Source organism: Amblyomma maculatum, unplaced genomic scaffold (genome assembly GCF_055883805.1).
Source record: "Amblyomma maculatum isolate TAMU_Amacu unplaced genomic scaffold, ASM5588380v1 scaffold_13, whole genome shotgun sequence".
Classification (NCBI taxonomy): Eukaryota; Metazoa; Arthropoda; class Arachnida; order Ixodida; family Ixodidae; genus Amblyomma; species Amblyomma maculatum.
In genome coordinates this window covers 20940033-20966559 of record NW_028146738.1, presented here as the reverse complement: position 1 = coordinate 20966559, position 26527 = coordinate 20940033, and the positions used below count along the sequence as shown (strand labels likewise).

The window sequence follows — 26527 nt, the reverse complement described above, 5'->3', positions numbered from 1 at the left end:
ATGTTCAAGTGATACTGCTTGCAATGTGATGGCAAATGCAGGTAAAAACATTCACAGGCAATCAATGCGATTGATGCGAAAGCAAATTCATTAGCATGTGCCCTCTGATTTTGTGAGCAATTTGTTGACGAACTGAATTCATTCCCACCAAAAAAAACTTAGGCTCTTGTGTGAGAAATTTCTTAGCATGTTTTCTAATTTATTGAAATAATTTGGGAAATTGTCCATTTGTCCAAATTAGACTTCCAGGAGCGTTCAAGATTTAGCTCCCGTGTTCAAGTGCTTGTGTGCTGTCATGTTTCAAAGTGGCTACGCAAAACTGGACACACATTTCAACTTGGGCTAGCATGTGCAAGTGGCTAACTTGCGTTTGCATTTCGGTCCGTCTCGTGCACAGACAAAAGATGATGGACAATGTGACCCAAAGTACTGCACAAAGCAGTTAGTTAAAAAACTTGGGTTGCGACCATAGCAGAGTGGTCTTAATCAGCGGCAAGCCAAGCTGATTTGTTTATGCCACCCACAGGGGGTTTAAATCCTGCTTGAGGGGCCATAAGTACTGCTCCTGTTTCTCAGAACTGTACACCGAGAGATGAGATGCGATTGCAATGCTAACGCATCAATAAACAGACAATACCAAGAAAAGGTTTACAGTTGCCAAGTCCCCTTTCTGCTACAGGTTTGAGAGAACAAAGCTTGCCAAATTAGCAAGAAGGAAGGTTGAAGTCAGTGACAACATGCCCACACTGTACTAAGGTGGTTGTTTGCGAATTTATTTCAAACTAACAGCTTGCCTGTCATACGCACTACTGTATTCCTTGTTCGTTTGCCACCGCTTCAGGCATCCTTTCGTTTGATAATTAACGGCCCAACATTGTCACCACACTCTTCATTGTGCTTGTTGTGTGTACCATCGCAGTATGGAAACTGAAAAGGATAAAGGAACAAACTGTGAGAAAAGACAAGCAATGAACCCAGACTAAAATACAAATCTTGCAAAGTCATTGCATTTTCAAATGACTGATCACAATCCAGCATGCACTCTAAAAGACAAAGTGTTTCAGCTAAGCTGTGCCAAGCTTAAGGTAGGGGGACACAGCTTTAGAATTACAAATAAAAAAATAAAAAAAAAATATCCGGGATGTTATTTCAAAGTTTTATTGCTGAAATGCATTTTGTTTTGTGAAAAATGATGGCTCTGCATATCATGGAAACGTTTAAAAATAATCTATCTTTCTCCGCTCTGATTCTCCGACTACATGCTCATGCTGTGGAACAGAATTCCTCATGATTGTTTCAACTATTTTGACCCTGTTTCTTCAAATTGACCCAGTTTCTTACAATAATTTGTATTCCAGTTCTTGATGTGACAAATTCAAAAATCTAAAAATCAACGTCTATGACAGGCAGAATGATAACTTTAACAATTTTTTTTTTTAAGACAACTCCTTCCCCTTAAAAGCGTTAACTAGTGTAAACGTCCATAGAAACTTTCAGAAGATCTAGCATGTCTAAATGCGGTTCAATTTTCACGGGGTTTGTGGCATTGTTTTTTTCTTTAGAGAATGGAGAAAATGTTGCAGGCAGATTTTATTTTTGAAGTTTCATTTTTTTTTTTCTAAATCAGAGAAATACTCCTAAATATTGCGCTTTCAGGTATGTAGGTTTTTCTTGTCATCTCCGTAAAAAAAAAACTAGGCTAAATATCAAAATTTTGTCCGCAACATTTCCTTCCCTTTTCTTTCTTGATTGTTAACCCGCAATTTTTATTCATATTGAACCTATTGTTAGCGTTTTACGGGTTCTGAAAGTTGTGAATACATTTTCTGCAGTGATTCGAAATTCGTGCCAAATTCAACTATGTATTTGGGTAGTGGCTCCATCTGGTGTCAAACTGTTTTGACAATATTACACTCTACCACCAACCCCTTGCTTGTCAATGTTTGTGCGCGCATGTTTTTCTCAGAGCTTGGATGAACTTGAGCTCTTTTTGTCCTTTATTCTTGTGTGGGCTGTATTTCTAAAATATTTTTCCTTTTTATACTTTTCCTAGCCCTTGTCCGGGAAGCCAACAAAAGGAAATGAATTCAGGGCGCAGTCAAGAAGACTCCCTCCCTCGCAGCCCCATGATATGGCACTGTTCGCACCAAAGCAAACCAGCACTCTTGTCAGGGGCCATCTATGTGGGAGAACAGCATTGTTCCCACCCAATGCAGGTGTGCATTATAGTAGGATACAAGTTAAGAAAGCAGCAGCAAATAGCCCTGCAAATACCAATCCATCCTACCTACGGAAGGGGCGCAACAGGAATGTGAGACTAGCCTTTTTTTAGCTTTTGTGTCCAGAGTGAGAACAATCCCATCACTAGGTTTCACCACTACCGCCTCCAACAATTGCCAGTCGCATTTTCTAGCATAATTGATTGTGAAAATTAATTTGGCAATCAAATATTTGATAAACGAAATATTGTCAGAGGTCCTTAACCTGGCGGCCAACAATATGCAACCAATCCTCGTCAGCTAGAATTGAGTTTTTTTTTTTTTTAATGCTTGGCTCAAGCTAGCGGGGACGCCCTGTAGATGGTGACAAGCTGCAAACAATGGCTAAAATGCGCGCTTCTCGCTCCAAACGTCAACTCTGAAGGAGTTAAATCGGCATTGAGACGTCGGTTATCTAACGAATCTCTGACTGTCGCTTTTTTCTCACTAATTTTCCTCCTATCAGGCAGATCTCCGCCGAAATGTTCACGTTGTAATCAGTGCAGCAGCTGTCCACTATATGCGGGCAAGGCGTGGGTGTACCCTCTCTGCCCAAAGCAGCTCGCAGGTGACAACCTTTACACTCAAGAATAGACCTCCCCGTCGTGTAAACAAGGTGACCTGGCAGGCAAAATCATTAGTTCCACTTCTGAACCGGATTCACATATGTTAAGCAATCGCCCACTGCCTTGATGCTCCCAATTGGAGCCACCTCGGTATGCTACGCAGCTAGCAGGACCTCCTGCACCACACTGCCAAATGTCGTGTTCAGAAGGGGTGCTATAATATACAGCGATAAAAAAAAAAACACACATGGCAAAACAGGGCGTACACTAGGCCTTTCTCGGAAACCATACGAGGTAAGGAATTTCAGCTTGCAAATAGAGTGGAATTGGTGGGAAGGTTTTAAGCGTTGCTGCCCCGTTTTCGAGTACAAAAAGATATACACGGGTGTTATATTCTTTAATTGTAATATTTATTATTTTAACAAAATAAACCAGTTAATAGGAAAACTATTCCAGTACATGATATGGCAATGACAAAAGGAAAGGCTAAAAAGATGTGCTGTAGTCAGGAAGGGTGTCCTTGCACTAGGAATTCCCTTTTTTCCTTTTATCTGAGGACTGATTACTAGAATACTAGGGTCTCCAACACAATGGATTGTTTTCCAGTAACGCAAGACTAATATGGGGGAGAGTTAGCTTCAAGAGTTTTTAACTCTGTCGAAAGATGACTCACACCTAGCTATATCTCTGGCTAGTCTAAACCAGCCCTGCCGAGTACTGCCTGCAGAGTAACCTCAACCTACCGCTATAAAGGAATTTTCACACAAAAGATGGGGGGTGGAAAACGCTAAAATGGTGCGGTACTGGAGAAAAGGTCCATTCTCTGGGTCCACCAGGTTTGGCTGTATGCCCACTAAGTTTCCTACTATACTTTTTGTACGCGGAAGAACTGATACTTTCGTGTCGCAATGCAATTTACACATCTGGACGGGCAATAGAACTTTCCTCCTTTTTGTGGTGCTTAAGTGCTGCCATCTATCGATTGGTTGGTTTGTGGGGCTTAACGTCCCAAAGCGACTCAGGCTATGAGACACGCCGTAGTGGAGGACTCCGGAAATTTCGACCAACCGGGGTTCTTTTAAGTGCACTGACATCGTACAGCACACAGGGCGCCTTGCTTTTCGCCCCCATCAAAAAGCGGCCGCCGAGGCCGGGATTCGATCCCGCATCTTTGGGAACAGTAGTCGAGCGCCGTAACCACTGCGCCACCCCGGCGGGGTGCTGCCATCTATCGACAAAAAAAGTTCAAATCAGAGTTCCCTTGGAGCTGGTGAAAAGAAAGAGAGAGAGGGCTGTCCAAAGAATCTAGTTCATGATTATAAACAGTTGACAAATCATATATTTCGAACACTTTCGATTTGCTAATGAACAGTTGCATTAGGACTGTTTATCAGCACAAATTTTGATACAAAGTATGCTGAATTGCCCATTTTAGTTATCTTCAATGTAGTAACTTTAAGACGGGCTTCTTCTTCGATCCTAAAATAAAGCCTTTTTTAAGACTTAAAAGGCACCACACGACTATGCAGTTCAGTAACGCGACTCTAGCAACCCCAGCACAACCAGTTTGAAGAACTAGGGTATATAGCGCCATAATTAAACAGGTACCAGTCACAATGGTAGTTCCGTGATGAACACAGGACTACTCCTTGTGCTTTAAAGTTTGCCAAAATTAGCTGAAACATCCTGCATAATGTGGCAAATGACCATTTGCTGAAAACTAATAGCGCAAAATTTTTGACTGGTGCTGCCCCTGAAATAAATGGCTACATGACAAGTACTGCAAACATGTTTTTCTGTTCCTTAATAAAAACTACATCAAAAAGAACCTCGCAGAGGTAACAGAAGTGACATCAACACTAACTATAGAAAGGGCTTTTGAAACGCAAAAGACGCCCATGTGCTGTGCAGCGTCAGAGCATATTAAAGGACCCCAGGCCGCATGAATTGATCCAGAGACCTCCACAACAACAACCTTCACAGTCCTTGTTGTTTCGGGTCATTAAACCCCACAATTCACCATTATTTTCTCAAACAGTGAATGAGGCACAATGATTCTGCTAGGTTCCAGAAATTCAGTTGCATCCTCCATTGCCAGATGGCAAAAGATTAGCTGCCACAGCTATTCACAGCCTCAGAGTGGGTATGAAACATTCCCAATTTATAACGTACGAATTTACTTCTGACCTGGTACATTACACAAACTGGGCAAACAGTTAAATAAATGAAAGGATCTTGCTCCATCTGGAACATTTCCAAAAGCTTGGCAGCTCAGTTTAGGTGCTGCAACAAATTTTTCACTCAGCATGAATCAGCTCCAGAGATTCTCATACCATATATGTTCCACGTCAAAAAAAATTTACCCCACTGCAATAAGCACAGTCGTGTACTTACCTTTTTGGACTTCCAGCAGCGGCAGAAGACAGCCTTGTTCCCAATGTCCTCAATATCAACAGAGTTTACTATTTTGGGATTGCTCATGTCGATGAGCAAATTCACTCGGCCCTTAGCTTTGCTGTATGACCTATAGGCAAGGACAGCAATGCCTAGTGCAGCAGCTGTGCCAAGCCATGGCAGGAAGGGAAGAAGGGACTCCTTCGTGCCTGAAATGAGAGGAAAAGGATGGATGGAGCATTATCTTCAGTTTGCCTTCCTGCTCGTAAAAGACAGCGAACATTTTCATTATGAGTATTCAACTTTGCAGGCCCTGATAACAAGAAGACTAGTTGTAACCTCATTATTTAAAATGTTCAATAGAAACAAGATATCAGGCCTGCTTTTTATTCCCTCATTAAGCCAGTAAATCGAAGTGTGAAGCCACCTTCTACAATAAGAAAAATGAAATTAAAATAATCTCTTATGTGAGCCAAAAATGTTTAAGGACATAGGGTAGGCTGTCTTTTTTTTTTTTTGACATGAAATCTCAGCTTTTTCCAGAACAAGATTCAATGTCTCAATTGTATGCGGATAATTTTGGAGGGTGAAAGGCCTACTAGCCTTATTACATGATGACCCGTTTGTCGCCATCACTCAATCCTACCCATTAAGATGGCCTGGCACCAGCCGTTGTCTAGCCACCAAAGCAGCAAATGGGACGACGGCATGCACAACCAATACCCCTGTTGTGGCAGGGCACCTCCCCCCATGTTGTCTCTGAAGCAACACTGCTCATGTGGAACCACTGACAAACCCCTATGTGGTGCCAGATTTCCTGTCTTTCACATCAAAATTGTGATGCAACAGTTTTTCGTGCACCATTCCAGGTGGTGTCAATGCCATTTCACTTCCCATTCAGCATGCATTCAGCTAGCCAAGCTGGAGGCAAGGTTGGGATAGGGACTCGAACTGTATGCTTTCAAACCAAGGTTTCAGTGATTATGGCTCCCAGATGCTGCATGAAGCATGGCAGTCTACGTCCAACATGCAAACACACACACTGAATACAATACTAGCAGAAAGGACTTTATTTAGTACATGTCAGCAACCAAAAATATTTCAACCACATAATAAAAAGAATTTTGCATTCCTACATGTAAGCAGTGTTAAGTGTTCCTGCCTAACAAAACATTGCATTCTCAAAACCTGTATGATCAACCACCCGTGCCTCATTTTGCAACTGTGTGCAACATGTAGCTCTCTTGTGTTGAAAAGAAGAAACAAAATAGATTCACTGATTACCTCAGACTCTGAGCGAACGTTAGCATTCACCTGGCAACAAAGGAGCTCTTCCTAGCATTTTGCCTGCAGGTAAATTTAGCTTTGTCCTTGCAAGTGACAGTGAAGAGCATGCCTTCCATGGCTAATCGTCGACGCAGGCTGCCTCGTCATCAGCAGCGAGCGTATACCAATCGTCTCAGTTGGGCCACAAGTGACCACCATGGGCTACCTGTTCCTGCAGTCCTACGTTTCAAACGAAACGCTCGTCCTTTGAACGCTATGCAATTCACCTGAAATGCACCCTTTACTCTTCTATATGGTAGCTACCGGCTCCCGCAGGTTATTATTCAAAACTCTAGCAGTCAGCAGCCCTACTCAATGGCAAAGAAAGAAACAAATGCCTCCATGAGAAGACGAAAAATGTGAATGGGTCACAAACTTTTTTCGGGAGCATGCTTCAAATGATACGCTTACTCGTCTTTAGGCAGTGAAAACACCCGGGATCAACTCCTTGCTTACTTTTAATTGTAGGAGCATGACCTGAGCAAACATTTTGACGTCATTGCATGTTTTACTAGGATGTTACACGGCACAATGATTGTCTGAAGCAAACTGGCGATGGCTTTACTATACAGAAAGTACTACACAGTTGATACAAAATCAAAGGAGCAACTAAGCATGCAATTAGTTGTTGCTGAGACAAATTCCTCGCTGATTTCTACTGAAATCATATCAAAGTGCATTTGTTGAGCGATTCTGTAATGAAGTGCTTTTTTTCACTTCAAAACCAGTTATCTCAAAACATCAATTTTTGCACCTGTTTCCTCAGGACCAGAAGTGGAGGCATTATTTTAGCCTGGTGCACAACACAAGAAAGAATGTACTGAGCTATGGCAATTGATATAACTTTGTTCCACAGTATGTTTACTACCCATTTTGCACTAAAAATTAGAAGGGTCCAGTAAAAGGAAGCTTCTACTAAACCATAACTCTAGTTCAGCAAAGAGCACAGAGAGCTGAATACAACGATACCAGTATGACAGCTTTATACATAGCAGATCCTGAGAAAAAGGGGTACAAATATTCGATAAAATACATGGAAAGTATGATGCCCAATTTTAACTGAGATCTCTCAAGGTAGTCATCAAGTGGCTGAAGCAGCAGAAAGAGATACGGCACTCAGCTCCAACATTAAGTACAGTTGGGCTAGCCATCAAGACAGGTGCATATCGCTATTACAAGGAATTTGATTCAGTTATTTCTTATTGTATGTCTTCTCACACTGCAGGTGCGGCAAAAGCAAAAATTTTATTCCTTTTGCCAAGAAACAAAAATATATTCCTTGGCACACATTATCAAGATGACTTCATTTGTAAATATAACTTCTTAAAACATATTCCATTACTTTAGAGTTAATGCAACCGTGGCAATATTCAGGTTTTCTACACCCATGGCATAGAAAGTGCGCATGCACCACTGCTACAACTGTCTGGCAAGCGCTTCGAGACCCTCGAGGAATCGTTTATAATATGGGCCCTGTATTCCCATGGACTAAGTCAAAAAAAGAAAGAAGCGCATAAACCAATATGGTCAAATATTTAAGGGAATCCCCCCTGTGGAGTAGATTCGTACCGAGTCCACCCAAGTGCAGCCAACTGCTACAAAGAAAGCTTTCTCAAAAAGAGAGAGAAAGCTGTTTAGCTTTCCTTTGTAGCTGTTGGCTGTGCTTAGGTGGACATCTATGAGTAATTACTCTCTCATTACAAACCAATATGAAAGGCAGCACAATACTATGCAGTCAACAATTACTCCCCAAGTATGAGTAAGAAACACTGTTGTTTTAGAGTACCAGAGCTGAAGATAAATGTTCTAGGCCTGCATGTTGTAGTACTGGCTGTCAACATTGTATGTCTGTGATCACGTGGCCACCCCCTGCAGACAGCCCGTGTGCTGTTGCTCGCGTTAATTTTGCCATCATCAGATAGGAAACGTGGTCGCGACGACGGCAAACTCTTTGAAACACCACCCAAATATTATCCTGAAATGGCAGCGCATGGCATCTTGCATGCCTGCGCTGTAGCAGCTACAGCGGTTATGATAAAACTGCCAGTGCCAATGTGGCACATCAGTAGTGGTGTGGGAGGGAGATGAACGTAGCTGAGGCTGAGTGTGCGGTGGGTCGAACATAGGGTGAATGCTTTTGGGATGCTGACCACAAATGCACTCCGCAACCAGACACTCATGTCTCTGACAACACATCTGTCACCCCATGAGGCGCCGTTGTAACCCTCACGAAACAAACACAATCACCGTGCATTCATGTGAAGCAGCAGTTTTTAAAACAAATGCAACAGTTGCAAGAACACAAGGTGGACCAGCTAGTGCTTATAATGCACATCACCATGGATCTATGTAATTGGAATTTTCTTTCTCAGGGAGGGGGGGTACTTAGTGTACACACACACAAGTACTTTGTATGAAGCTTGTTGCAAAAGTAAAAATAAAAGTTGTTCATAAATGCGAAGTTTTCATTTTCACACTGTTGATGTGTACAAAAATACATTCTTCTTGAGCAAACAATTGAGTATCAAATCAGGAATTTGAGAGCAAATGTGTTGTGCAGTGTTGGGACAGTCATGCACCAAACATCACTTTCATTGCATTTGCCTAATAGGAGAAGTTGTAAGGTTATTTGGCTCAAGAAAAACAACTCTGGAAATTCGAACAAGTAGATTTTGCCTAAAAAGTAAGCTAGGATGAAATGAAATGTGTTCACCAAAAAATTGTTTTCTCCTCAGTTTTTCAGCCTTTTTTGCATGAGTATAAAATGTTTTTGGTGATCACTTCACACAGTTCACATGCTAGTCCCTCTTGTTTTGGAAGAACAAAACAAACTAAACAGAATGTGTCAGCCATGAAGACAAAAAATTACTCCAATGAAACTTTCTTGATGTGAACATGACTTTCGTTCTCCTATGACAGGTGTTACTAGAGGTACCTTATTATTTATTTAAATACTCCATTTGGACTGCCATTTATCTTTCACCTTGTAGAGCACTAACTTCATGCTACCTTTGCAAGCAATGCTTAATTTCTTGATTTCCTCATGTCAAGCTTGTGCAGTACACACATTCTGACTGCTAAGATTCCAACGTCACTCAGAACTCGGGCAAAATATTACGTGACCCTGCATGGTTCTTGCTATGTTGTGCATGTCGCCAATTGAAGGTGTAACTGAATTTCTAGGGTGAAGTGTCAATGCCACGGGAATTTTTTGTGCTCCTGTCATCCAGTCAAAAAGCACAAAATGGCCCACATTGAAGATATTTTTAAGAACCTCCACTGGAGAAATGCGAAAGCCTGAGCGTTGCTGCTGCAACACTATGCACGTTGACATTTTTTATTATTATTATTTTTCAGTTCTGTTAAGCTGCCTGGGCGCCCAACATTCGTCTACATGGCTCATGTGTATGGAATATTTACTGAAGTTAAATGAGGCATCGGTGCAGGTTCGAGTTCATGAAGACGACGATGTGGACTGTACTGGGCGAAAGTGTGTTGCAGTTGAAATTTGATGAAGACGACTATGAAGTACAGCGTGAGAGTGTTTTGAAGTTTTACACGATGTGTGATCGGCTGCAGCAAATGTATATAGTCCTCTCGTGCATGGTCCAGGAAAGCTGATCTGCTTATTCTGGCAGATTCGAAACCCAGTCAAGGCACTGTTTTTTTCCCTCTCAAAGGTATACTGAACAAATATCTAAGAATATTGAGAAAGCACCACAATTGCATTCTTAAGACATGATTACACTAGTAGAGACACATAATCCTGGTCAGTTTTGAGTGGACTGCTTTATTTTTGACATTTTCTGAGTGGCCGCCGGGTCACAGGTGGCATGCTCCCAACCGTGAGCCGGTGGATATGACGTCGCACTTACCTTCAGCAACGTCATACCCCTGTGGCCCTTCCGGCTATGCACAGTGCTGTTTCCCCACGCGGCGCTGTGCACAATACGGAGTGCTAGTGAAAGTAATGGGAGTGGCAGCACGTGCAGAGAATATGACTCTAACCCTAATTAGCGACCAACACCAACACCAGAGCAAAACACGTCCGTCCGTGCACTTTGCGAGTGCCACGGAGAAAGGGAAAAATGGGCGGGTGCGATCGCTTGTGATGGGGGTGGCTAGGAAGGCATGAGGGAGGCAGGTAAATGTGACATGATATTCGGTTTTGTCAGAGCTTTCGATATACCAAATGCATCATATTCAACCTGATATGAAAACAAACAAGAACAAAGAATATCTGAGCACTTTAGTTTTACTGCCAGATTACAAAATCAGCTTGCTAAACGTGAGGATAAGTGCTCTGTAAAAAAAAAGGAGAACACACAGCCTGAAGCAAAGTCTATGGAATATCTGCAGAGTGCAGCAAGCTGTAGCAAGTGTCATGCTCAGTCAATGACTCTGTAAAAAAAAAGGAGAACACACAGCCTGAAGCAAAGTCTATGGAATATCTGCAGAGTGCAGCAAGCTGTAGCAAGTGTCATGCTCAGTCAATGAATAAATTGTCTGGGAAAATCTGTACAGCATCTAGACCAGCAGTTAAACACAGTAATACTCGACTACTCAGATGGTGATCACATTATCCCAGCCACGCTACCATTCAATATCCTTCCCCTACTACTGTGACTACTACAACAAAAAAACCATAAACTCAGAAAAATGCATCCAATATACTGCATTTAATCAGCAGTCTGACTAGCCACTTTCCTTCTTATTTGCTAGAAAGCTTTGGCTACCCCTTGAAACATCCCATCAGGGTACGTTTGACATCTCACAAATGAACCATTTTGGTGAATTAACCACGCTGTAAATAGGATAGCTGTCCAATTCGGAGAGCTGTCTAACCATTTTTTTTTTTCTTTTAATAAATCAGCTTTCGAAGTCAGAGCCTGAACTCTCCACACATGTCAAACTAAAGAGAAATTAGCTGAGAGGTTAGCTAATGCTGTTAGAAAGAATCTGAAACCAAGTGAGGCCACATTTACGTTAGGTACGCAAACCCCACAAGTACTCATTCATACACATCATTCATCACAATTGCCCGACAGTTGATCTGGTACCTTTACCGTAATGGATAAAGCAAAAACCAACTCGATCTAGTGCAAGCGATTACTTATGCCCGCATTTAAAAAGTTGGAGAAAGCAGGCCTACCCTCATCTTACCAAAATACAACTATGTCAAATTTGAGCGGGTTATGTTGCTGGTCCCGCTGGTAGGGTTCCGTCGTTATGGGATGTGCAGCGCTGGCAGATGACAGACTAGAAGACACAAGATCACAGATGTGTGTCCTCGTCTATGTCTCTCATCGGTCGGCGCTGTACATACATTCCGTGTCAAAACTGATTTCAATCCATGAACCACATGTGACACCGAATTAAACTCAACTTTCTGCTGCACGGTGCTAACACTGGCAAATAAGCTACACACATTCAGCTGTTTTGCACCAACCACAGCAGTGGCGGTAAAACCAAGATAAAGGCAATAACCTTTTAGCCAAAGGCGCCATCTATGTCTCTCATCGATCAGCGTTGTTGCTAACACTGGCAAATAAGCTACAAACATTTAGCTGTTTTGCACCAACCACAGCAGTGGCGGTAAAACTAAGATAAAGGCAATAACCTTTAGCCAAAGGCGCGACCCACAGTTGATTTCCATGCGGTTAAGAATTTAATAAATTTGAGGCCGTCCGTCCTTGCAGTACCCGTATACCTAATCAGGTCGCGGAGTAGTCTCTCTCTCTCACACACACACACACACGAAACTGGGCACAAGCCGGAAACGAACCAGTCCGCACAGGTGCTCAAGGGCGCACAGAGCTGTGCAACTCGGCGGGGACAATAAGCCTATCTGTGGCGACAAATGAGGTCGTGAACGTGCCCGCCGCCGACCTAGCTGTAGACCTAAGCAATCTAACATGCCAGTTTGTGTGTATTTCGCAGACCTTTTTATGCAACTCTTTCCATGAATGCTTTTTGTCGATTCTCCTTGTAGCACCCTTTCACGCGCGTGCATGAAGCACGGATAGTCTACCATGATCGAACATCAACCGCCTCATGCTTATTTTGTGTGTGTGTGAACGCCACATGCGTCCTCGGTACATTCATGTGCCAATACATGTTACGCCACTTACCGATTCCACTGTGCAAGTTCTACAAAATACAGCAGGTGGTGCTTGAAGTAGACAACGCCGCAAAGTTCCACTCTTCCAGGTTTATGCTCCTTTTCATACCTTGTGCTTCGGTACAAGCACATGAGCCCACAATTACTATTTTGGTATCTCCCAAGCTAGACTGCTGAGACATGGGTTCACGAGCCGGGGCTCAAGTGCACTAATCACTCAAGAAAGTTATCGAGCGTGGATCCATTACTTTTAATCCGCATATGAAGCTTAATACATGTAGTTTGTGTCACATAAACGCAGTTATGTTAGTGAATGGGGCTGAAATTTTACACAACGATAATGAAACGGCACGAACTTTCGTGGAGTCGAACTTTGTGAACACAAGTTTTAAAGAATAAGATGCGTGGAACAGAACACCAAGTTATCGCTAATATGTCAGAAAAGCTTACTCATTTAGTCCGATGACGCCCAAGCCTCAACAAACACGCAGAACAAGCAGAATGTTAGCGGCAATCTCAACAACTCCAACAATTACAACTATCCAGAAGGCACTAAACTAGCTCGACTAGCTCAACACAGCCGCAGCACCGTTGCACGTAGCGCGCGATACGCGGAGGCGCGTGAGATAGCGAAACATTAAATAAGTTTGTCTTTAATCAAAAACGTCCACATAACACTTTAAAATTTTTTTATAATTTATTATTATTTTTGCGTTATTAAATCTTTGCTAAGTCGTGGGCAAGAAAATCATTAAGCACACTTAGCACGCGCAGGTCCGCTGCTGCGCAGGGCGACGATTGTTTAGCAGTCGGAAGCAGCGGGGGTAGGCTTACTTGTCATGGCTTTGAAGAGGATCAACAAGGTAATATTTAGTTTTTCAGCATTTATCAGAGCTCTGTTTCTTTGCTTGGGGTTTTAATGGGTGCATATTACGTAAATTGAGCGGATGCATCGATAAGGTCATGCAGCTTGAACGTCGCCGTGTTAAGGTGGTTGTAGGCCTACCAGCACACCGGCTCGAGTGAATGAAAGCCTTTTTTTATTTTTATTTTTTGCCATCCCTGGGCCATACCTTCTACTTACTCGTTCATGCTTTCGCAGTGCATAGGTTTCTGGTTTATTCGCTCTTTGCAGAGCGATTGTAATTGTCGATACGAAGTTTGTAGTGTTAAACGGTGTCCTGGCGCCAGAGCGCCAGTGAGCCGACAGCTTGAGTTGCCTACCGAGCTGTTATAAAAAGGCCATTCCTCGTGATAGCATGTTGAAAACTGCTGTGCAGTGCTACATACGCTCTGAAGAAACTGAAAACGATATTGTTGGTATATTGCGGCCCATGTCTCGAACCGAGCGCTACTCGCTAATCTGGAATGTTCCTTGCACCATTCAAACTGTGTGCCTGGCAGTTGCATTGAACTGGTCTCCCATATCCTGAATATTTAGAAATTGGTAGATGCATCCTAGAGCTGTCTCAGTACTGAACTGCCTGCCTCGGCGTGCGAGTTTTATTAAACAAAAAGGGAATGATGGCGCCTTTTTTGCACAAAATGCGAAGAGTGCTACGTATACGTGCGTTCGCACGTTGAGTCACTTTTCGTGGTGGAAGTGCCGACAGCGGACGTCAGATTGAACGTGTGCTGACGTTAGAATCTTGGCGGCGCTTTTGTACGAATTTCATTAGCTGCTTCCGGCGGCAAATGAGTTTTCTTTGATGGCCAGTATTGTAACGTGCAGTAAAACTCATTTATCTCTGGAGCCAGTATTTGCGGTCTCTAGACGCTCTTATAGTGGCACTGACCTTCAAGAATGCGCGGCGGGTGCATTTGTTCAAACCTGTTAGACGTCGGCACGTGTCCCCCCTTCCCTTCACTGTCTTTTGTGTGTGTGTGTGTATATCGATCCTTGTGGCCGATGCTACTAATCGTGTCGCTTCGTTGAATTTTCGTGTTGCAATTCTTGAGTGGTACATCTAGTGTCAATGCTTCTGCAGCTTGCCAGCTTTTGGCGGCCTTCTCGTGCACTCAATTCAGAGAAGCTAACCTTAAGCGGTTTTGCATTCATATATTAACAGGTTGATGCATGCTGCTGCTGTTCAAGCTGTTAAAACTCGTTTGCTTTTCTTTCATTTATTTCAAGGAGTTGCAGGACCTGGGACGAGATCCTCCTGCTCAGTGTTCAGCGGGTCCTGTAGGAGATGACTGTGAGTATTTTGTCAACTTTTGCTGCCACGTTCTTAAGTGTTTAGCTTTGAAATGACACCTGGCTGTGCAGAAAGTCTCAGACAGTTGCTTTCTGCACATGCGTGTATGCCCGGAAGGCATGCACAATTCCGTGGGCATTGTGTATGCTGTCTTCTAAGCTGTTTTGATGTGCCGGGGATTCTTGAAACACAGAGGAGGGCATGTCACCTGATGACTGCCTGTTTTCCTTTGGTGCAAAGGATGTGCAGTATATGCTGTTTGCATAGCATTTTCCCTAAGTCTCGTGATATGTCTGGCATGTTTAAGCCTATCATGCCATTTGTTTTGCAGAAGATGCTGCCACATTGCATTACTTGAGTTGAAAAGGTTCTTGCTGAGGTAGCTATTTTATTTTTCAATGGCAATAATGGTTCTAAATCTTCTGGAGAGTTTAGGGTCCATGGGGTATATAACTGGGTTAGACACCCAGTGTTATGCATACGCTTGCTGCCATAGCCAACTGCAGGTGATCGAAATTTATTCAGATCAGTCTCTATACATCTTATCAACAATTGCTCGTTGGGCACTGCCATACTGCTTGCTGAACTGCATTTTGCGCTTGATGCGAGGACAGAGAAAGCTGCAGCGGAACCGTTTCTTTTGCAGTCCAGAGAAGAGGCGTTTGACATACCTCTCGCCTGATGAAAAGGTGTACAGCCCTTGTCACTTGACTTAAGGCAGGGGTCCCAAGGCAGCTGGCCGCATTTCATTGTTTACATGACTTGTGGCCCTCCTGCTTAAGAAGTTGCAGCACTTTAGACAACTATGTACTTTTTATGAGTATGCATTAATAGTAATTGTTCACAGGAGTGGAGGGAGTAAAAAGTGTACGAAAGAATGCTTTTGTTCATTTTGGCTGTGTGTCATGTTTTCTTAAAAAGAAAAATCAACTGCACCAATAAGGGCTTGCTTCTGTAGCTTTTAAGTGAAATGGTAAATGGGGGTTTTGCGCAGTGTTACTAGATTACCTGCAGTTGCAAACTCCATGGCGAAACGCAGCCCCCTTCCATTCCCGCTTGTGAGGTGGCACTTTCTGCTCTGTTAGCCTGGTTGCATGATTGTTCATTAGCCTGCGCTCAGAGTTTATCGCCAATTTACGCAGACTATTCCGCTTCAGAGGCGCTATTTTCTAGAGACTGCAGAAGCATTACTTTTTGATGTGCAAACAAAGTGGCATTGAAAAAGCAAGAACCATCGCATGTGACAGAGATGTCAGAATTGCTCCACGGAAGCCTTATTCATGCAGCTTTGAAGTTGCGTAGCAGGCGTTGTTTTTAATGCATTTTTGCCCATAATTACAGCGGCGAGTCAGCAACATCAGTAATCGCATATATATCTCTGGAATCAAACTCAAGAACAACTGGTTTGATTGTTGGAATGTTCAATTGTAATAATTTTTAACAGCACGATACAGTTTTAGCTCGCTTTTTTTTTTTTTTTAATGTAAAAGGTCGATTAATGATGCCAATAGCAAACGTGCGTTATACTGAAAACAATTTACTGAATTGATAGAAAAAACACCATTTCATTTGCAGCAATATTTAAAGAGCTAGAAGTACAACAGGTGTGCTTTGTTTGTTTGCCTTTTCTTCGCTCCATAGCTGGTGGTTCATAACTCTGGGTGCTTTCATTCTACAATAAAATAGTTCAATATCTTGAAGGTGAATAACATATGTGCTCAGTGCAAAACAAAAAAGAGACTGCTGTACTTTTCTAGCTCTTTAACCCCCTCCCCCTATTTTGTTTTACCAAATTCAAAGGTGAACGAAGAGGATGGGACGGAACGAGAGAACATGCACACAGAGAGCACAAGCTCCAACTGATTTCATTTCGTGAAACCAGGGGACTATTACAGGGGTGGAAAGCGCTGCTCCAATTGCTCCATACTGCTTTGCCTGCTCCAAAATGCAATATTGCTCCAGACTGGCTACCTTGATGTTCTGCCATCAAATTTAGCAGAACATGGGAATGTCACAGCATCAGGGGCAAAGATATAATGCATTTTGCACTCTGCTTATACCAATGAAATTTTTATAATGGAAAGAAGCATGGAACATAATAAATATTTGTTCGCAAGTAAATTTGGTATGAGCCGCAGATAATTGAAGATAGTTAATTGCAAAAAAAATGCACTATGCATGTGGCGTAGCACCTCCTTCCAGCCTTTTGAATCGCCAGTGGAGAGAGTAGCAAACGAAGCAGGCAGCGTAAACTACTGCGAGCCGTTGGGAAACGTTTTTGGCTGCAAAAAATATACAACTTTTTGTAATGCTTTTACTATGAAAACAAGACAAAATTATACTTGAAGTGTTATGGGTTGGTACACCAAAGCTGTCAATCACTAGAAAGCTTCTCAAGAGTGTTGGAAGGGCATATAGCCTACTGCCAAGATATTAAAAATGAGTCCCAGCATTGCTCAAGCAAAGAATGATCTGTTGGCAGGCGGCAGTGAAGTAAAGCTGAAGGATGGTTTTGGAAGCTGCTCCTAAATGCTCAAGCCTGCTTCCAACGCTATAGACCTCATCTATGATTACAAACAAACAAGGCGATCGAGGTGGTGCTGAAGTCGTCTGCAGTCCCAAGGCAGGCAAAACACGTACGGGAGCGGCCCTGGTGCCAAACTTGTCAAGGCGCATTATTGTGGTCTGAAGGCGCCTTTTTGGCAGACAAAATAACCAGTGCTCGGGAATTTATCAGATAAGCCCAGGCATAGGATCATGTAATGCCCCTTATCTGGGGGCTTTGAAGTGTATTCAAAATAAATATGCACAAGATGGGGAGCGGAAATGTCATGCCCATTAATCTGGACTACAAATTAGTATTACTGCTGAAGCGCATCCAAGTGGTAGACTTAACATTTGAATCCATCAAGTCAAAATAGGTAAATGCATTATGTCAGACTAGGTGTTCAGTTACGAAGTGCACCGGAAAGCGTGCCATTTGCTGCTAGTCTGTTGCTAAGGTCAGCCTATGTTATATTGTATATCTTTGCATGCTTTGACTGTTTGCCTCGTCAGAGATGACTGTGAAGTCGGAAAAGCGTTGGACTTGCATAAAAAGGAATCGGGTTGCAATTTATAGTTCAGAAAAGAAAACAGCAATTATCAAAGGCGTTTGACCTTAGAAACATGCTCCAAAACTCTCATTTTGTTGTTCCAAAATGCTCGAGCTTGCTTCCACCCCTGTATTAGGATAGAAAAAGGCACAACCAGGAAATGGAGGCATGTGCACAAAGCAAGGATAACAACAGGACACGTGTGCATAAGAGATCTAAAAGTTCTGATGTGTCCATCGAGAATTCAATTTTTTCTTGATAGTGATGTCTCCCCCCATATGACAATGTAGAATGCCTCGGCAACTTCTCGTAGTCCGTTGACTGCTGGCGCGGGCAGTGTTGATACGGAGGCTGTCAGTCCGGTCAAACGTCAAACGCGCCATCTCTCGGCTGGACAAAGTGTGACACCCGCGGAGCCGGAGTTTGCAAACTGAAAAGTAATCTAGTAATGTTGGTTTCGGGCTCCTCTGAGCAGTTTTAGAACTGACACTTCAAAGACCAAAAAGGGCACGTAAGTAGAAGCGTAGTTGCCGCAGTTTTAATTGACAAAGTGCAAGCATATCTGGCGCATTTGTTGATCATACTTATTTCATTCTGTTCATAAATTTCCTTCAGCTGCACCTGGTTTAGTTTCCGCCATTTCAGAGTTTCAATTCAATCCCTGCCGTGGCCATTTTCGAATGAAGGTGAAGAGCCAGGTGCCTTGTACTGTTCTATGTCTGTGCGCGTAAAAGAGCCCCAAGTTGTCGAAATTTTTGTTTCATTGCACTAATATTATCACTCTTAACATCAATTCTTTTGATTTGGAGAAGGTGTATTGCATTAACGTATTTTTCAGATAGCTAATGTTGGTTGCTATTGTATCGCTAGCAACAGTAGCATTGTGCTTTATCTATTGCTTTGAAACCTGAGCAGTCTTCTTTTTTCTTTTAAGATAAGCTTTATAATTTGAAGTTCATTAATTTTTCAGCGAATTTGCTGCTCAGATTTCAATCTCATTTCTAAGAGTGCTTCGCGTACGGTAGTGCACACTGCCTTAAGGCTGGTTCACATGCAAGCGAAAATGCTAGCGATTTCTGCCGCGGCGACGCAAAAACCTGTTCTGAGCTGTTGCGGCGGCAAGAGCGACGTAGTTCCAACTCGTTTGAAATTTTTAGCTCTTGTCGCAGCCGCTCGCCGCTCAATCGCTTGCATGTGAACCAGCCTTTAGAGATCTCAATAAGTTCTAAGCTGCTTAGTTGACTCAGTGGCTATTGAAACCACCTTTGTAGCAGCGCTCAAGGGCCTTCAAAATGCTCGTATAACAGAGGTATTGAACACTTCATGAAATATGTACAATCAACAAATGTGATGGATATGCTTGCATTTTGTAGGTTAGACCTGAAGCAACTGAGCTGCTAATTTGTGTCCCCTGTTTTTTTAGCATTGGTTTTAAATACTTATTCAGTGGAGCTGAGAACCCACAATATTTGCAGAAATTGACATTTGATTTATGTGTTACAAATGCACTCTATTGACACAGTAGTTTCCAGAAAGCGTGATGAAAACATACTTTCCAGAAAATGCATGAGACATTCATGTTTTCACTGGGGTGTGCAGCATGAAAGCCACTGCTACGTCCATGCTTAACAATCCATTTGTATGTTTCACTTTTAGCTGTGCAAATGGAATAAGCATACACTAGTGATTGTTACCTGGTAGGGGGAGGGTGTAACCATTGGGTAAGCTAAGGAGTTTTTCCATTAGCGTTAAACAAGATCAGTTCATCAGTGCTTGTGTGCCTTTATCAGTGCCTTGCTAATACAGAACTACATATATGTTGCTCCCTTCTTGTATGGGAATGTTTCTGCCTTTTTATGTTTTTCTGCCGATAGAAGGAAATAGTATGTGCTAGGGCTTACTATCAGAGTAGTACTATCAGGATAGTAAGGCTTGCTTATTTGCTTGTTTCTCTTGCTTTACAGTATTCCATTGGCAAGCTACAATTATGGGACCCGTAAGTGGCTGTGCTTTGTTACAGTATTTATGAATTGTTTTTTGTTAACATTGGGTTACCGTATTTGCTTGGTTCACTTGTGACATGCAATAATATTTACTGCCTGGAAACCACGAAAATAACTTTGTACCGATTATACTGCGCAAAAAGAAATAATGCAGTGAGCAAGCGTCTGAAAATTGGTTAAAACATTTAATGGAACAAAATCTACACAACCACAAGACATTGACTTCGTTGGCTACTCGTCAGTATGAAGACTGCCCTGTGTCGCTGTCCACCGGCCATAAAAGGGCATCTTCGGTATCATGTAAAGTGTTGGAACTTGCACATTTTCTTGCATGCACGCATGACCGTTGTGAATCCATCTCTCAATGTCCCCGAGAGTCGCTCTCTTGAGACTGCCTGAGGGCCTGTTCACAGAGCCAGTCACTGTGCGCTGCACGCACGTGATCCTTTACGGGCTTATTTTAGTCGTGATATCATGAGTTAAGCACACAAGCACAGAGGTTGGACAAACACAACCAAAAAAAACAGGCGGCTCACCTGCTTGCTGATGCCGATGATACCGGTGGCAATGTGGCGGGCCGTGGTTTATTGAGCTGCTTTGCTCCAGGTTTTGGGGTTTCAATTTTGAAGCTTTTCTGTGTTCTATTGTGACACGCATGTATTTTTAGCTTATTTGGGGAAAGAAGGTGCACATCAGAATTGTGCAAATACGGTATTCACTGTAATGCAGGAGTAAAAGTTTAGTATGTGGTCCTGCTAAAAGTTTTGAATTTGTTTGGCATATTAGGACTCATGAGGACACCCATCTGTCGCTGACTGCTAACAGCTGCTGGCTTGCCCTCTTGCTTCTTTTTAGCCTGATAGCCCCTACCAAGGTGGAGTTTTTTTTCTCACGATCCACTTCCCAACAGACTATCCATTCAAGCCGCCCAAGGTAGGGTGCCATTTCTTGTTTGTTATTCTTTCCTATTTATAGGTGTGCCTAAGGGGTGCATGAAATAGCTTTATGAAAACAAAACTTTGGATGTGCCTGTAAACCATGATTCATTTGATTCATTTGAACATTGTGCTTTTTAATCTAATCTAATTGTTCATAGAAAAATGGTTTGGATTCCAGCTAGTTTTTATATATGTGTGTGTGTGCGTGTGTGTGTGTGAGAGGTAGCATAAAACTTTCACTTTCCCGGCATGTAACTGTCTCGCTCTGTGAGGTGGCAGCAATTATGGACCACCCCCAGATTGTCTCACAAGTGTGGGACACATTCCTCTCACAACATTGCTCTTGAGGGGCAAAACCTAGAGCTAATGCTTCACAGCATTGGTGAAAGGCTGATAGAAAACATTCGTTGGGGGTGCACTGTGGAGAGGCTTTTATTCTAAAACCTCATAATTGGTTTCTGGCAGGTTTTCTTCAGCCATGGTTAACCCCCTTAATGGACACTAAACACCATAAACAATAAGGACTGTTTCTCTTCTATATTGCAATCTTTATTGCACCTATTTGTGTTGTGTGGAAATCTGGCTATAAAAGGTATACCTAAAAAAGCATGCAGGATCAGATTCCAAAACATGTTGCGAAATGTTTGTCACACTTGCAAAATCACTTAAATCTTCCTTCCTAGTCCAGGCTTTCACAAACACTGCAGGGCTCATAGCACAAAACTGCATGTGCTTTCTTGCACTTGTACATGTAGCATATCACACAGCACTCTTTTCTTTTGTCATCTGCACTTGGGAAAGAAAACAAATTGTAGTTGTTGGTATGACTCAAGGCAATGCTGCTCTCACCTGCTTACCAAAACTGTAGCAGTAGTTCACGTATGTACAGTGAGTGGGTGCAAATCATTTAGCTTTATTTAGAACCTCTATTGGTGCATATTGCCTCTTTGAGGTCGATAAGGACACACACTTGCACAGTCTGCTCATGTCTGGGGTAGTTGCAATTTTTCGGCAGACCTAATAGCCATGGGGTTTTGATCCCCTTTCCAAAAAAAAAAAGTTTAAGTGTTGACATTTGTCTGTCTCCTTTTGTTTGATTTTGTTTGTGTTGCTTCATGACAGAACGGAAGTAAATAGGCGAGCTGCTTAGGATATGGCATATTCTGTTCCAGGCTTGAGACTGAGAAAAAAAATTAGCAAGAAATTTCAAACGCCGCTAGACCTGTAAAAGAATATACAGGGTGACCGAGCTAACTTCAAGAGTTAAAAATAAAACATTTGAGGAGGCATGTTGGGAAACCTTTTGCATAGAGCTGCCAGCCGTTATGCGCGCTACAGGCAATTTTTTTTTTTATTTTGCAGTTAACTAATAGACAGTAAGCGTGATTTGCAAAGTTCAAGAGCACCTTCAGAAACCCTCATTCTATTTATTTACGATAAAGAAGGCCTCACGTTTTGTTTTCTGACCACCAAGAAAAGCCCGTGAAATGCAAAAAAAAAAAAAAGAAAAAAGATGGCGGGCCTAGCGGGCGGGTAACATTCATAGAAGCCCTCTCACTGTCCCCCATCTGAACCGCTAGTGCTAATTCTTTTCATAGCGGTCGGAGAAAAGCCTACTGAAGCGTTGTAAAAAAAAAAAAAAAGTTTGAGATTCTAACCGCAATCGGCGAAAAATGAGTGCCTTCCGATTCACCCCGCCGCGATGGGGCCGCTTTTCGATGGAGGCGAAAAGCAGGGGACCCGCCGTCGCCAATGCTAGACTCTGCACGCGGGCTCTTCAAAACATCTCAAACAAAAACTGCACTCGAACGATCGCCGGAAGCGCGCATGCCCAAAGTCCAATGTGTCTGGAGGGAGGCTGGTGTAAAATAACCTCAGCGAGCGAGAGACATCTGACACGTCAAAGAGCAGATAGATGGCTGCTGTCTGAGCGGAAGCTTGCGCCGCAGTAGGACAATCGTCGTAAGGTATTTCGATGACGCGCCGAGAGAAAACTTCGGCGGCTGCTTCTCACGGTGTTGGCGTGACGGTCGGTTCTTGTAGGCGGCGGCAAATTCGTCGGCGGCAGCTGACGGCGGCCTCGGCACGGTTGGCGTTGAAGGTTGCCTCGGCTTTGCTCAAACATCACGCCACGTGACCCTTCTGTACGCTCGGCCGAATGTCTCATGCACGTCCGCCTTTATCGTGGCCTCATGTTAACCGAGCTGCGCTACGCCCGATGACAGCGCGAAAGCTCGTCTTTCGGAACCACCGCTACCAACGGCGGTCGCGGACGGAGTTGTGTGTAGGGGCTATGAATGGTTTCCCATAAAAAAAAAAAAAAAAAAAAAAAAAAACTGCGCGCCGATGGCGCCGAGAGAAAAGGCAGCGCACCGATCAGTTTGCATCCGCTGCAGAGGCGTAGTAAGAACAATCGGCGGCGGCGTGCAGACGTCCCGGCTCCGCGTACACCCCTAGGACTCTGATTTCATGCTTGCTGTTGCTGCTTGTGCCTCGCCTCTTTTGGCGCGAGTCGGAGATCTTCAGATCAAATTTTTTTATTACTATTTTGCCGGGTTGGCCAGTATGCGTGGTCTAGTTCTACCACTGACAGATGTGGAATTTCAAGAGGCTGGTGACATAGGAAGCATTCCCGCCCATATAGGCCCACTGTCCACCCTCCGGTCGAAAATATTTTCTTCCCCGGTGACTGTGAGACTTCGCCCCCAGAACGCAAGGCCGCAAAATGTTTTTGAAAAGAGTAACTAATAACGCAGTTACAGCCACCGCAATCACCCCATTCTGTCGTGCTTCTCTCCTTTCGTTCTCTCGAAAAGGTTTTTCACTCTCCTGCCGGGTCGTCTAGCCTCCGCGAGACAAATTCCCCTTCCTCCGCGTTTGGCGGGAGGTGGGGCGTGGCACTCCGCGTGCGCGAAAAAAGAAAAAAAAAAAAAAGAAAAACGGGCGAGGGAGCACGCGCGCCGCTGGATTCAGTCTGGCCGTGGCGAGGGAAAAGCGCACAGCGAGCGGTAGACGCCCATCCTTCACCCTCAGACAGCGAGAGACGGACCAATGGACCTCGTTCCCGAGAAATACGTCATTGCTGCGGCTTGACACGGGCCAGCTTTTTTTTTTTTTTGACTGATTTTCGTTGCTTTGCGGCGCGCCTGTCACTGTAGCATTTTGCACAGACTATCTCGGTACCTGATCGAAACACTGGGCTCCTTCGCTTGAAAGGTTCTTCCCTGGACAGTGGCCCTTTAAAGGGGCATGTGGGTCTTAAAAAATAATTTTCTTCATTATTTGTCCAATCTGAATGAAACTTTTCAGTAGTCATGACCGGTTTTTCATGCTAATTTCAAATCTGTACTTGAATTTATGGTAGTTACATTGGTTCAGGAACTGTTGTAGATTTAAAAAATAATCAAGGGGAACGCGGACAACGGCAGGCTGTCAGAATCACGCACACGCTCCTTACTTGCGTACGTCCTAGTGCCGGCAGCGAGAGCGATTGATACGATCGCAAGAGAAGGGAAGAAACGTGCACAGCGGCCGCCGCAATGGAGAACTGAACAAAAAAGAAAATGGCGCCAGTCGTGGTGACCAATGGGAAGCGAGACGCGGCGAGCGTGCGCGCCAGCCAATCAGCGGCTGAGAACGGCTTTCGGAAAACCTGCGATGTCAGCTGTTCAATGGCTGTTCTGCTTGAGTGACGCCATTTTGACATGCTGCAAAATGCGCACAAAGAAACAAACTTCAAAACAAGCCCAAGATGGCGGCGATTGGCCGGCTGCTTCGCCCGCGGCGCGCGCGGGAATTTTGAACAAATTTTGCTCCTTCTGGGCGGTTTCGCGGCTCCCGTGGCGCTTTAAAAGTCGGTTTTATTGCATTTCTCAATCGAATTCAGCGTTCATATTTTTAGGACAGGAGCTTGAAGGTACAAACATTCCGGAAATGCATTTTTCTCAAAACAGATTTTTCTATCCATTTTTTACTATTCCAAGACACGCGTGCCCCCTTAACTCATACTTTCCATTAACACAACAGAAGGTATAAGTGGCGAGGATGGCCATCACCGGGTGGTGGGCAAGTTTTAGCATGCATTGACCACCCCAAAAAACTGCAATGCATGCAGCTGTAGCCTTGCAGTAACTGCTCTGCGGCTCTGCTGTCCAGCTGTCAACTTGCGTGATGGTGGAAATGGTGGTAGCGGTTTTTTTTTTTTTTTTTTCAGATTTTTGCTTCATTGAAAGTAAACATGCTGGCATTGGTGTTTTTCGTGGCTTTTAATATTGCTGCAACCATCTTCCAAATGCATTAAAATTTGGTGCACTTTTGCCCTCTAGTAAGGGTTGCCTCATTGTCTGCAGTCGCTTTGGGATGTTAAACCCCATAAACCAAATCATCATTAAAGCTTGTAGTCTCATTATTGACAATAGTGAGGGACTTATGCTTTCTTTGCATTTTTGATATGCAGGTAGCCTTTACAACACGCATCTACCACCCGAACATCAACAGCAATGGAAGCATCTGCCTGGATATTCTAAGGTCTCAGTGGTCTCCAGCTCTTACGATATCGAAAGGTAAGTAAATTTCTGCTGGCAGAAAGTGTTTAATGCATGTCTCTTACATTACTGGCTACTTAACACTAGAGTAAACTAGGCAGAGTAAAAACTGCTAAAACCCGCTTATAATACAGGCTCGCAATAATACAAGGTGTAATTTTGAGATTGCAAAAACGGGCAAAAGTTTTAATTTTTATATAATGCAAGCGAAGAAAGATGAGAATACTTATTGCACTACATTTCGTGGTTGCTCCGCGAGATGTATGAGATCCGCACTTTTGTGTCCAACGCCACCCTGTGCCAAGCGTTGAATGTTGCCATGTAATTTCCATGTGCCCATGCTTGTTCGCTACCCTTCTTGTGTTGGCACGCTTGGTTAGAGAGTTCCATGCATCATGAGAAGAGCTGCATGGAACCTCAAAAGCTGCATAGTTGTTTTAGACCAATAGGCCACTTCCAGTTAGCATGCTTGCGCTTGTGCCTGTTTGAGTCTAAAACCACACGCAGCATGTGCGCTCTGGAAGTGCTTTCATATTCAGAGTATTTGCGATTGTCGTCAGATGTATAGTCTTCCAAGAGACCCTTTTTAAAAGACTGCTTTCTGTAGAAACTCTGTTTGGATACCTCTAAATGCATTTGTCATTCCTCAATAACGCGCCCCCTGTAATGCTGGTCAGGCGTCAGAAATTCGGCTATAAGGGCATGGCTACCATGGCTGGAGAGGCTCGTGAAAGACCCATGCAAAATGCAGATTTGAGCTTTCGCCATTCCTATATTGTGCCAGGTGCGATTGACCTGCTCTGGTTGCTTGCATATCACAAGTGGTGGTGCCGATCGAAACAGTCAACCAAAGCCACTATTAGATGGCGTCTCCTCTTGCTGGAAGCCTGATGCTGATAGTGCTGAATAGTGAACTGAATTTAGGCTGAAATTTGTTCAGATCTGTATTAATACGAGGCGGAAATCTGACATCACATAATTGAAGGGGGGGGAAACCCCATATTTTATGCTGGTTTTTACGGTGAGAGTTTTAGGTGTTTCACCATCATTGCATTTTTTTCTAAGCTTAGCTTTTTCAAATCAG

General features: G+C 43.4%; 2 protein-coding genes across 2 annotated transcripts in view; one reads left to right on the top strand and one right to left on the bottom strand.

Moving 5' to 3' along the window:
* Positions 1-752: 752 nt before the first annotated feature.
* Cisd2 (CDGSH iron sulfur domain 2) lies at positions 753-13266 on the bottom strand. The gene is made up of 3 exons (XM_084585749.1): positions 13116-13266; positions 5219-5427; positions 753-927 (listed from the first exon to the last, which is right to left on the bottom strand). Exons 1-3 carry the CDS (start codon positions 13117-13119, stop codon positions 838-840), a joined length of 303 nt encoding a protein of 100 aa, XP_084441875.1. The 5' UTR covers positions 13120-13266; the 3' UTR covers positions 753-837.
* Positions 13267-13407: 141 nt separating this feature from the next.
* Positions 13408-26527, top strand: part of LOC146172328 (ubiquitin-conjugating enzyme E2-17 kDa) — a 30518-nt gene continuing 17398 nt past the window's right edge. The window contains exons 1-5 of the mRNA XM_084585748.1: positions 13408-13528; positions 14800-14863; positions 19923-19954; positions 20817-20894; positions 25356-25461. Of these exons, the coding sequence (XP_084441874.1) occupies positions 13505-13528; positions 14800-14863; positions 19923-19954; positions 20817-20894; positions 25356-25461 (304 nt within the window). The 5' untranslated portion in view covers positions 13408-13504. The remainder of the gene's footprint in view (positions 13529-14799; positions 14864-19922; positions 19955-20816; positions 20895-25355; positions 25462-26527) is intronic.